Here is a 13,086-nt window from a genome sequence, read left to right on the forward strand (position 1 = left end):
ATACGCGATATGAGGCCATCGTGTGCCAATAGCCATCGTCGCCTCCGAGTGAAAACTGAGCAACCTCCTGAAAGAGCCGAGCGAGACTCGTTGAGGCTTTCCTTGGTAAACAACGCGAGTTGGAGATTGCGGCGAGTTGAGACACCGGGACGCAGTTGCTATGGACACCGTTTGGCCATCTTGGGTGGGGATTGAGCAACGGATGTTGACGTCATCGACAGTCGACACGGGGCCCTACGCAACATGGCGTCCAATCGATTGACGGTGGAAGTGGCGAGCCAGGTCGACCTTTGCCCCGGCAGTGAAAGGAGTCGACGGCATGGCGACCAAGAAGGCGGACGCGGCCGTGCCGGCGGAGGAGAGCGACCAGCTGCTCATCCGTCCCCTGTGAGTGCCCGGCCCCAGCTGGTGCTCCTCCTGCCCCAGCTGGTGCTCCTCCTGCCCCAGCTGGTGCTCCTCCTGCCCCAGCCAGGAGCAGCCCCCGCTGCTCCTGGCTGGGGCTCCTGGTTTTACTCACGAGGTCCCAAGTTACAGGCAGCAGCTCTGGTGAGAAGCTCCCATGTCTCGACGTGAGCGCTCATCTTGATTTGACTTATTTAGCCAGGATAGGAAGGGCCCTGCTACATTGGGGTGTTTGTTGTATCGAGGCGTGTTTAACCAATTAATAATGTGTGCGTTATACACGTGGGAGGAAACTGGAGCACCTGGATAAAGGTGGAAACTGTCGCTGTACGGATGGAAACCGACGGCGATTAGTCCACTTGCTGTACTGCCTTCTGTCGAGCCAGGGTTTGGCACCCCCTCGACGTCCACGGGAATGGAGTTCACATTTGTGCGATGCATCTGTGGGGGTCGCTAGCCCCCGTGGTCCCTCCCTCCATCATCCCCTATTCCGTTTGTTACCCCACCTCCCTAATACCCGCTAGGGTTTCGCCGGCCTTCGAACGCGACGCCCTTACCCATACGGCTTCACGCAGCGCTCCCACGCTGCAAGCATACGTGCGCACGGCATCATCAATCGAACGCCATACTCCCCCTCTTTACGCCGCTACATACAGCTCTCGCACGCTGCGAGCGTGCGCCCGTCTACAGCCCTGGGCGGCACTCGCCTCCACGTCGAATACCCACGTTACCAATGCGCACCCGTATCACACACGGAGTGAACACACGCGACACCCACCCTCGCGCCGCTCTGCGCAGCGCTCCCCCGAGGCGAGCCGCAGCACTACACTTACCCCTGACTACTCGCGTTATGATCGCGCACCTGGGGTACGCCGATTACGCACGCCGAGAGCTTACGCAAGTAACGAGCACACGCAAGCGGGGCACACGCCGACACAACGACTCAAGCCGCCGCCGTGCGCGCGAGACAAACCGTACAACAATGCGCAGCCGATTACGCGCTCGAGCCGCGGGGTCGGGGGTCAGGGGTCCACCACCGCGCCGCACTTTACGCAAGTAACGAGCACACGCAAGCGGGGCACATGCCGACACGACGACTCGTCCCCTCCCCCACTCACGCGTGCACGTCAACACAAGTATCGTACAAGGACGATTCTCCTCTCACACGGCTGCGTAGTCACGCCAACACACAAAAGTGCTAACCCCGGGCGTTAACCCACACACCTCCGTACCCGCACAATCGTACAGAGACCACGGCCTTTACGCATACAACGACCACACACCCGCAAATGCAGTGCACGCTAATACCACGTTCAAAAACACCCAACAACACGGTTCCGTTCCTACGCTCGAGATTTTATTAGCCCTTGTTAACCCACCGAGCCACCCGTGTGTGTGTACGGGCCAGCAAGGCGCTCCTAACCCACTCTTTGGTGGCGTGCAGCCCTACTCTATGCCGCGCTCTCTGCTAAACCGCTTTCCTACTCGTCCTTACCCCGAACTAACCCTCTCCCACGGATCCTACTCTCCGCTCTGAGGTGTTGTAAGGCGCGCAACACGATACCGTCTGTAGTCCCTGGTGACCTTGCGGCGCTCAGATCGTCCTGCAGACAATCTAGCGGCTCGCCCGATGACTCCTTTGTCGCCGACTCCGTGTCCAAACTCCAGAAGAAGAGACTTCCCTACTGCCCCTGCGTTTTCTTTTAAACTATTCACATCAAAGGCTAGGCGCCCCCGTCCCGACCGCCTTGGTCTCTCGACCAATCCTGAGCCTAGGATTTCCCGCTCTTTTGCGATCCCGCCGGCCTTTGACCTTTCGACCAATCAGTCGTCCCGGGTCCTGATCCCAGCTATCTACCCTGCTGACCCGTGTTTGTGTTTGTATGCGTTTCTAACTGCGGGGCTCTCTGAGCTCGCCGTGGTCGTGCGATCTCAAATCCGCCCACGGCGCCGCAGTGTTACTTGGCCTGGGAAGGGTCCTGTCCAATTCCCTGGCCCTGAGAAACCGTGGGGTAACCCCCCTAGGGGGCCCTCGGGTGAAAACTCAGGGTAGGTGACCCGACCACGAGGCCCTACGTGGGTGCGGGTGCGTGTTTATGTGGGGGGGGTGATGGGGGGCAGTGCGGCGGTGGAAGCCGGGCGGCTCCCTGGCTCGGCAGAGCGGCCCCGTCGCTGTGGCACCACACATCAACCCTCGCCATCATTGCGCTGGATTGCAAGCGGCACAGCCACCGCCGCCCGGCGAGACAGGAGGCCACCGCTCGGGGCTGACGCTGCGCTTGTCGTTACAGAGGCGCGGGGCAGGAGGTCGGGAGGTCCTGCATCATCCTCGAGTTCAAGGGAAGGAAAATCATGGTGAGGCTCGCAGTGTCCTTCGCGCGCATCTCCACTCGATCGATGTTCGTGCCTTTCGAGAACAATCATCAGAATTTAACAGCAGTCGCGAACGTCTGCGTGTCTCTTTTATAAACTCATGCCCATCTGCCCATCGGCCCTTCGGACCAACGTGTTTTCTCTCGACATTTGTTTCAGAAAGCAAACCCTGGACCGGTGTCGTCGTTAAATGTCTCCGAGCCGAGTCGGGCCCCTTGCCTGCTGCTGCTGGGACGCATTGTGTTACTAGAGCATGTACACATGCAGCTGTCTTGTCAGTGCACTGCCGAAAGAGGACCTTCCTACGCTGTGTTGGTCATGGGCATTATTTGACCCCACTTAATAAGGCTGGTCGGTGCGGGTTGGTGAATACGGGGAGCATAGACGTTGAAGCATTTTACAGTACAATAATGGATTGGACCACATTGCCCCACAATAAAGCTAACTGCAGCAGCATACCTCTTTTATACAAGGCGGTCACCCATCCTAACACGATCCGAGATAAAACCTGATTTGGTCACAGCAAAGTTCCTACACAATCATTTAAATGTCGGCCAAACGAGCGCATTGCTGTTGAAAGCATCTGGCCAGGAGGCCAGGTGGTGAACTGTTTGGCTCGGGCGCATGTTATGAGAGTGCGGTGTCTGTGTGCCCCCTCCATGTGATGTCAGCTGGACTGTGGGATCCACCCGGGACTGGACGGAATGGACGCACTGCCCTACATTGACATCATCGACCCCGCCGAAATCGACCTCCTGCTCATCAGCCAGTGAGCATGGGCGAGCGCATAAACAGACAGATGGACAGGTAGATGGTCAAAAGGCTATTGCACATGGGCAGATGCAGATGGGTGAAGGGGGCCGGAAAAGGATTGAGCAGACATAAATTGGATAGAGAAGTTTGCAGACATGCATACAGGTGAGCAGACATGCACATGGATGAGCAGACAGGCTCATGCTTGAGCAAATGGGCTCGCTGGCAAGCCAGTGAGCCTTGTGGCACCAGTGGCGCTTTTAGCCACTGCTGTCACACCAACCCTCGACCTCTGTGTGTGAGCGTAGCTTCCACCTGGATCACTGTGGGGCCCTGCCGTGGTTCCTGCAGAAGACCAGCTTTAAGGGCAGGACTTTCATGACCCACGCCACCAAGGCTATCTACCGCTGGCTGCTGTCCGACTTCGTCAAAGTCAGGTGAGGTGCTTGGTTGTTTGTGATAATGACGCGGAGTGAGTGACGGGCCGTGCAGTCCCCCCATTGGCTGGCCCAGTCGAGATGGACACAGCTTAGAAAGAGGGCTCCTCTATATGTGAGGTCTCTTACCCCAACCATAACCCAGCACAGCAGTCTACTCTTATCCAAACAGTCTCCTTTACAGTGTGCAGTCATTGGTGACAGGACTGAGACTTGCCTGCACTTGACAAACCCCCTTTTTCACGGGTGACTGAAACTCAAATTCGAACCCATGCTCTCTTGGGTGCTGGAAGCCAAATGTGAACCAAAAATAAGAACACGTCTAAGAAGATGATCACCGTGGAGCTTGACAGATGAGATTACTATAGTTCATGTGCAGGAGTGAGATGCATGGTAACAACACTGTACCATGGGGGATGGCGACAGCATGGGCAGGCCTTTATCCAGTAGTGGATAGATAATGGCTTGTGATGATGATGATGACATGAGTGACGTGCGTGCGTGCATTCTGCCGCTCCCAGTAACATCTCGGCCGACGACATGCTGTACACGGAGCAGGACCTGGAGGACAGCATGGACAAGATCGAGACCATCAACTTCCATGAGGTGAAGGAGGTGGCCGGCGTCAAGTTCTGGTGCTACAACGCGGGGCACGTGCTGGGCGCCGCCATGTTCATGATCGAGATCGCGGGAGTGAAGGTGAGCAAGGGGTGTGGCGTCTCAAACGCACACGCACCACCAGCCGGGCAAGCCCAGCTGCGAAGCGAGCCTCAGCTCCACAGTGAGACTCGCTGTGGCACAGAACAAGATGTTGTTGTGGTTGGGTTGTTGGTTTTTGTATTGCTGTGTTGTTGCCGTGATTGTGCATTTCTAATATTGTGGTATTGATGTGTTAATGTTATATTGTTGAGTTTTGTTATGTTGTTGAATTGTTTTTGATGTATTGCTGTTGTGCTATTGTGATGGTGAGTTGTTGTTGTTGTTGTAGGTGCTGTACACAGGTGACTTCTCGCGTCAGGAAGACCGACATCTCATGGCCGCCGAGATCCCCAGTGTCAAACCTGACATCCTCATCATCGTGAGTGACACTCACTACTCCCTCACCACTACAGCTGTCGCTCACCACACAGTGAATTACTTACCGCTCGCTACCTGTGCCTCAGTTTAACTCAATATCGGGTGCAGGAGTGAGCATGTGGCCTGGGAGTGATAGGTGTGTGTGTGATGTATGGTGGTGATGCTGTCTGCGTGTGGTGATAGTGATATATGGGGGTCGAGACGGGTGTAGTTTTGTGGTGCCGCATGGTGCGGCTGTGTAGTTGGTGTCACGTGCTGTGGTTACACTTGTGGTGGTTGTGACACAGTGATAATTACTATGGTGATGGTACGGGGAGCGATAGTGGAGAGGTTAGTGCGCGGTGCTACGAACCCAACGACCTGGGTTTGGTTCTCGCTCACGGCCAACACCAGTGACGACTATCTTAACTTGTCCTGGGCCTCCCTCAGGTTGACTCGGACTCAAATGAATACCTGGTGCAGTGTGTAAATATCGCCACGAGGGAGACAAAGGGGGCTGGGCGTGGTACTGGCCACCCACTCGTGTGCCGTGCCGGCCTTCATAGGTGGTACTTACAGCACTTGCCCCAAAAGTCTGCTAAGGCTACACGGGGGAACTTTGTCTTGGATGGTGACACCTTGTGGTGACGGTGGTGGTAGTGGCACATGTCGTTGCTGTAGTGATGATCGTAGTAACACACACGTGTTGTTGTTGTGTGCATCGTTACTCAGGAGTCAACGTACGGGACTCACATCCATGAGAAGCGCGAGGAGCGCGAGGCGCGCTTCTGTAACACAGTGCAGGACATCGTGAATCGTGGGGGGCGCTGCCTCATCCCCGTCTTCGCGCTAGGACGGGCGCAGGAGTTGCTGCTCATCCTGGGTGAGAGCACGGAGCGCTAGCGTCATGGCCGCTGGCGCCGTGTCACTGGCAGCACTGCCAACACTACACAGCACTCCTGCATCACCGCTACCACCACACAGTGACACTGATTGATCCTCCTGCCATAGTCAGTCAAGGGTGGACATTCACAGCACATGGGTCATGGGCTTGAGTTGATGAACATTTAGTGAATGGACTCACAGCTATTGGTGCTGTATTTATACAGCTGCTGATATGTCCTATCCTCTTTGCTGTGCATCTTTCTTTGATTTTTCCTGTGCTGTGTCCTCTGCTGTGCTGTGTGGTGTTATGTGCTGTGCTGTTTCTACTGTCTAATGTGTCCTGCCCTGCGCTGTGCTGCTGCACGCAGACGAATATTGGGGGAACCACCCGGAGCTGCACGACATCCCCATCTACTATGCCTCCTCCCTTGCCAAGAAGTGCATGGCCGTGTACCAGACGTATGTGCACGCCATGAACGATAAGATCCGCAAGCAGATCAGCATCAGCAACCCGTTCGTCTTCAAGCACATCAGCAACCTCAAGGTGTGAGTGAAGGCTCACGTGAGATTGCGTGATGCGATGCGTGGTCGCGTGGGGTCATTGGGTCACGTGGAGCAGTGTCGAGCAATGTGCTGTCACATGGAGCTGTGTGGAGCTGCTTGGGTTCGTTTTGAGCTGCGTGGATATGTGTCGGGCTGCGTAACCTTGTGCGGTGGTCTTATGGTGCGCGTACACAGAGCATGGATCACTTTGATGACATCGGGCCCAGTGTGGTGATGGCCTCCCCGGGGATGATGCAGAGCGGGCTTTCACGCGAGCTCTTTGAGAGTTGGTGCACGGATAAACGTAACGGTGTCATCATCGCCGGCTACTGCGTGGAGGGCACGCTCGCCAAGGTGCCGCTTCCCATACACAGGCCCCCCAGTGTATACACATAATCCCTAACGCTTACACATCGTGCGTGCCTGTATCTCACCATGACCCCTAACCAGGTTGGTGACGTGGTCAAGCATAAGTACGTGTGCCGCTTGCTTGTAGTTTGAACGCACGGTTTGAACAAACGGCCACCCTGGCTAATGGTTTGGGTGTATTAATCATAGATATGCACTGTCTGCTTCACAGTGGATGTTAAAGATCGTAACGTCATTCAAGGAAGAGTAGACCAATGTGTGCCAGTGTCATGGTCCACATTTGCCAAAATAAAAAAAATACTTGCAAATTACTAAATTTTTGAGACGCAACAATTGTTGCTCCCTCCTGTGAAAAGTTAACAGGACCATCCTGAATAAACAAGTGGAATGTGATATGGTTTAAACTATGCCTAACCCTAAAGCCGACTATTTACCTCTAACCTAAACCCCTAAACTACATTTGTTTTTGGCTACCCTGGACTCCTCCACTCCTGCCCACTGCTGTCACACATCCTCTGCCTTCCCTGCGACCCTGCCCTGTTGCCCTGTCGCCGGTGTCTTAACGCCACTGCGTGCCATGTGACCTCAGCACATCATGTCGGAACCTGAGGAGATCATGACCATGTCCGGCCTCAAGCTGCCACTCAAGATGTCGGTGGACTACATCTCGTTCTCGGCGCACACAGACTACCAGCAGACGAGCGAGTTCATCCGCGCACTCAAACCCCCACACGTGGTATGCGAGGACATGGGGGGACGTGGGGGAATGTGGACTTGGAAGCGGGGACATGGCAGGCATGGGGACAGAGGCACGGGTACACAGAGAGAGGGAGACATGCAGACAGAGAGGCACTGGGACATGGGGACACGTGTAGCTGTGGTTGTATTGGAGTGAAGACGTGTATCTGCTCCACGTGTGGAGGTGGCGTGTGGTGGCTGTGGCTATGGTTGCCTGCTGATGGTCATGACCGACAGTTGCAGATTACTCTAGTTGTGGCTATGGTTGTGGTTGCGGTTGTGGTCGTGATTGATAGTTGTGGGTGACTGGCTGCGTATGAATACGTGGTTGGTTGTCGTGGGTGACATTCTGTGACTGTAGTCGCTATCGTCGGGTGGGTTGAGCGCAGGTGTTGGTGCACGGGGAGCAGAACGAGATGGGGCGGCTCAAGGCGGCCATCATCCGTGAGTACGAGGACAACAAGGAGGTGTCGATGGAGGTTCACAACCCACGCAACACCGAAGCCGTCGCGCTGCACTTCCGCGGAGAGAAGCTTGCCAAGGTCAGTTGTTCCGTTGCATTGGAACGGCCTCCACGAGTCTGCCGGCTCAGGGAAGGCCTAATAGCAGATGGTGGGAGACTGTCAGGGCAGATCGTGGAAATTTCTGAATGTCGATTGTGCAGCAACTGTGGGATCTGGTGGAAAGCAGAAGTCGTTGGTAGCAGGAGGTGTATTGGTGGCATTGATGGCTGTGGGCTTGATTACATCTTGATCTTGACCGCTGTGATAATGAGAAATGAGATGGACGATGGAGAGGAGCCAAATGAAATCGATTCGGGACCTTAATTGTGACCCTGAATTATGACGCTTTACTCGTCACGTGCCGAACAGCGGTGGGGCTGTAGCACGCGTGGTGTCGTGGGTCACAGTGTGCTGCTGCCGCCCTCCCCAGGTGATGGGAATGCTGGCGGTGAGAAAGGCCGAGCAGGGGCAGAGGATTTCAGGGATTCTGGTGAAGAGGAACTTCAACTACCACATCCTGGCCCCCAACGACCTGTCCAGTGAGCTCACCCTGCCCCCCTACTGCCACCAGCCCCGATTAGCATGGTTCGCTACATATGGTGCAAAAGAAGTTCAACATACATACCACGCTATCCCTCACGCACTCACACAACCCCTCTCTGCCCCCCACCATTGATACCAGTGATGGAGTCAGTATGGATCTGAGGTTAACTGGAGGTAAGAAGGAGGGTAAAGGAGAGGATGGTGAGGAGGAAGAGGTGATGAGTTGTTGTGTTGTGATTCAGATTACACGGAGCTGACGATGAGCCATGTGACCCAGTGCCAGGCGGTGCCGTACACGGGGCCTCTCACACTGCTGGCCCATCACCTCCAGACGCTTGCTGGTACCACACTCACCCTCACCATACTCACCCTCACCACGCTCACCTCACCACACCGCTGCTCTCAACCTCATCATGCTCACCCTTACCACACGACCATGCTGTCTGTGTGCCTGTGTAACGCGGTTTGTGTGTGTGCCTGTGTAACGTGGTGTATATATGATGTGTGCCTGTGTAACCCGTGTGTGTGCAGGCGACGTGGAGGAGGTGGAGGTTGGGGACAAGCCAGCGCTGCTTGTGTTCCGTGCCGTCACCATCATCCAGGAGCCTGGCATGGTGGTCCTGGAGGTGACATTCTCCCAAAGCCCTCTAGCCCCTCCCCCTGAGCCCCCCAAACCCCCTCCCACCTGATGTCCCATGTGTGCTGTATTTGAGTACTGTACATTGTGTGTGTGTGTACTTTGAATGTGGGCAGAGTGTTAACCACTTTGAATGTGCTGTGTGTAGTTACATGTGCTAAATGCTGAGTTTTTGCAGTGCTGTGTTTGTGCTGTGTGCATCATGTTTGTGCCCGTGTATGTACGTGCATTGTGTTTGTGTACTATGCCTGTGTTATGTGTGGCCAAGCATGTATTGTTGTGTGCTTTGTGTAGTGAAAGTGGTTAACACTCTGCCCTATGAATCCAGTGTTCCGAGTTCGAATCCCGCTCACTGCCAACACCAGTAACGCTTATCTGGATCAGTCCTGGGCCTCCCCTAGGTCGACTCAAATGAGAACATGGTGTGGTGTATACATCGGCACTTGAAAGACAAAGGCAGCAGGGTGTAGTACTGCTCACACCACCCCCTTGTGTCATACCAGCCTGAATAAGGTGCTCACTAACAGAACTTGCAATAACAATCTGGGATGCCTGTGCTGTGTGTATCCGTGTGTGTATTGTGTGTGTATGCTTAGTGTTCCCTTGCTTGTATAATTGTGTATCTGTATGTAGCTGTATGCGCTGCATTCGGGTACTGTGCGTGTGCCCTGTGTATCGTCTGCAGTGGGTCGCCAACCCCGTGAGTGATATGTACGCCGACGCCGTCGTCACGGTAGTACTGGAAGTTCAATCCAACCCTAAGCTCTGCAAAGGTAACAGCCCATCATATGGGCACGCAGCCGGTGCCGTGTCGGTGGGAGGGGCGCACCAGCAGTAATGGGGGGGGGGGGGGGGGTGGAGGCGCTGGTAGTGCTGGTCTTGACTCTGACCACCCTCTGCCGTGTGCAGTTCCGCACCATGGACCACCTGAGAAGACGCACAGCGCCGTGTTCCTGCAGAGGGTCCTCACCATGCTTAGGTGTGTGGCCTGCGACCCGTGGTGCTATGAGCGCTACTCACTCCATGTGCTTCGGTTGTGGTATGCCATGGTTCAGTTATTTTTGACTTTGTGGTTCAGTTTAACCAGAGCTGTGTGCCACCCCCACACAGCGACATGTTCGGAGAGGACTCGGTGTCGCTGTCGCAGGCTGGGGATGCCCTCTCGGTGAGCGTGGACGGACGCACGGTCAACGTCTCCCTGGACACGTGTGTGAGTCTCACCCCTCTCATTCCTTGTGGGTAACGGGGCCATGTGTGTGAGTCTCACCCTTCTCACCTTTCTGTGGGTCACGAGGCCACTTGTGTGAGTGAATATACAGTAACCCACTCGTTTCAAAAGGTTATGACATTGAATCACTGTTAGTGGTCAAATCCATTGGAACTACTTGAGGACACACCTCCTCAACTGGTACCGACAAGTGAGATGCCTGGGATAGTGGATTGTGTGTGTTCATGTAACGCTCTCTTTCTAGCTAATTTTTCCTTGTCCTCAGCGTGCCGAGTGTGCCGAGGGGAACGAGGAGGAGGATGAGGTTCTGCGGGAGATGCTGCAGAGCTGCGTCACTCGCCTCTTCCGCTCGCTCGCGCCTGTCATTGTGTGACAAGCATGGGGGGGGGGGGCCCTGCTAGGGGACCCACGGGACCCCGCGTCAGGAACACGGAGGCCCACGGAAACAAGCACGGATGGAGACGGGGAGAGCTTGTGACACCAGTTGCAGGCGTGAGCATAGCTCGGTCTCGAACTTGATGATACTGACCCACACCACCCAGTAAATTTTACGAACTCGCTATCCCGTACTCCTGGCACCATGACCTTGCCACCGTTTCTCCAGCACTTGCGTTTTCTTACCAGCGAAGCTGTGATGGCGAGGGTGATAGTTGGGAGGAGGAGGCTCTGAGTCGACCTGGAGCTGGGCTGGGCAGTGTGCCAGCCAGGGTGGTGAGATCCGTGCGCTTCAACAACGCACGGCCCTGAGCCCACGCTCATGTGAGCAGTGCATCCACGCTCCACCTAGAGCGGCTCCACACACAGGCTCTACGTGGAACCAGAGCTGTGGTCAATTATAATTACAATTATAGCATTGTTAGATAACATTACAATTCATCTTCTTGGTTCTTTCGGTAAAGTCACGTAGAAGGGAAGTAATAAAATAATAAAAATAAAACATAATAAAACAATTCTCACGACGTTTCGGCCACAACGCAAGCAGCCATCCTCAGGCGAAGAATGAAACACCCCAAGCTTGGAGCGTATATTTAAGCTGGGTTAGAGGGGGGGAGGTGGGAAGAAGAGCGCCTAAACAAAATAATTTGCATATCAAGAGGAATTCAGCATATGGAAAATGCGTAGGAGGTGGGCGGGGGGGGTTCCAAATCAATACTATGCCCGTGCATTATGCAGGATTAGCAGCATCAAAGGGGGGGGGGGAAGGGGGGGAGCATTAACAAAGGAAAGGAATGTTAATAGTATGTAGCTGTAGTTACTAAACAACCACGTAAAAAACTACAGTATAAACTGCATGACAAACTAAAGTATAAACTACATAGCATCATCAGTAAACTTACTATACTCTACAATAAGCTGAGTTACTAACAGTAAGTAATACATGAAAAATTCTACGTTGTAAAAAATTATATAATAAGCTTCCATCTAAACTTTATTCTCTTACATCACACGCGTCTATACCGTACTATATACTTCCATAGGCAAAACCAACATTAAATTACATACTGTATTGCTATAAACCACCCTATACCTTATACATTTTTAATATAACACTATGTATTATTCTACCCACCCTAATGTGTATCAAAATGGTTTATTACGTCCTTCCAGTGATTGCTAAGCCAGAATCCATCTTCTCGGTTAAAATTGTCTCTGTGTTTGTAAATGTGGATCGCCTCATGTACGAATCTCTCATGATAGCCAGATGGCTTGCAGAGAACCTCTGTCTTGGAGAAGTCAATGTCATGTGAGCCCACTGAGTTGTAACAGTGATCTGCCACGGCTGAGGTGTTTGTCCTACAGTGTTTCAGGTCAGCTTTATGTTCACGGATGCGGTCCGAGACATGTCGTTTGGTTTCCCCAATGTAACTGCTACCACAGAGGCAACTTAGTTTGTAGACACCAGGGTACTGTATGTCTGGAACCACATCTTTTACAGACGGTACCAGATCACGGATTTTATGTACTGTGTTGAATCGGACCTGGATCTTGTGTTTAATCAGGATTTTGGAGATCTTTTTTGTGACCCCAGCAATGTAGGGTAAGGTGATGGTCTTGAAAGGCTCCTCAACAGGATCTTTCTTGGTGGTTGGAGTGAAGATCCTGTTGAGGAGCCTTTCAAGACCATCACCTTACCCTACATTGCTGGGGTCACAAAAAAGATCTCCAAAATCCTGATTAAACACAAGATCCAGGTCCGATTCAACACAGTACATAAAATCCGTGATCTGGTACCGTCTGTAAAAGATGTGGTTCCAGACATACAGTACCCTGGTGTCTACAAACTAAGTTGCCTCTGTGGTAGCAGTTACATTGGGGAAACCAAACGACATGTCTCGGACCGCATCCGTGAACATAAAGCTGACCTGAAACACTGTAGGACAAACACCTCAGCCGTGGCAGATCACTGTTACAACTCAGTGGGCTCACATGACATTGACTTCTCCAAGACAGAGGTTCTCTGCAAGCCATCTGGCTATCATGAGAGATTCGTACATGAGGCGATCCACATTTACAAACACAGAGACAATTTTAACCGAGAAGATGGATTCTGGCTTAGCAATCACTGGAAGGACGTAATAAACCATTTTGATACACATTAGGGTGGGTAGAATAATACAT

The 13,086-nt window shown here is 53.4% G+C and overlaps 1 protein-coding gene across 1 annotated transcript; it reads left to right on the forward strand.

Annotated features, from left to right (window-relative positions):
- Positions 1-281: 281 nt before the first annotated feature.
- Positions 282-11,351, forward strand: CPSF3 (cleavage and polyadenylation specific factor 3). The gene is made up of 18 exons (XM_078604554.1): positions 282-387; positions 2,694-2,757; positions 3,447-3,544; positions 3,837-3,965; positions 4,487-4,664; positions 4,954-5,043; positions 5,754-5,904; positions 6,275-6,450; positions 6,645-6,803; positions 7,408-7,554; positions 7,946-8,098; positions 8,490-8,598; positions 8,845-8,943; positions 9,134-9,228; positions 9,925-10,012; positions 10,149-10,218; positions 10,350-10,449; positions 10,733-11,351. Exons 1-18 carry the CDS (start codon positions 320-322, stop codon positions 10,838-10,840), a joined length of 2,082 nt encoding a protein of 693 aa, XP_078460680.1. The 5' UTR covers positions 282-319; the 3' UTR covers positions 10,841-11,351.
- Positions 11,352-13,086: the final 1,735 nt, after the last annotated feature.

This window comes from Lampetra planeri, chromosome 22, assembly GCF_965212315.1.
Source record: "Lampetra planeri chromosome 22, kcLamPlan1.2.h2, whole genome shotgun sequence".
NCBI lineage: Eukaryota > Metazoa > Chordata > Hyperoartia > Petromyzontiformes > Petromyzontidae > Lampetra > Lampetra planeri.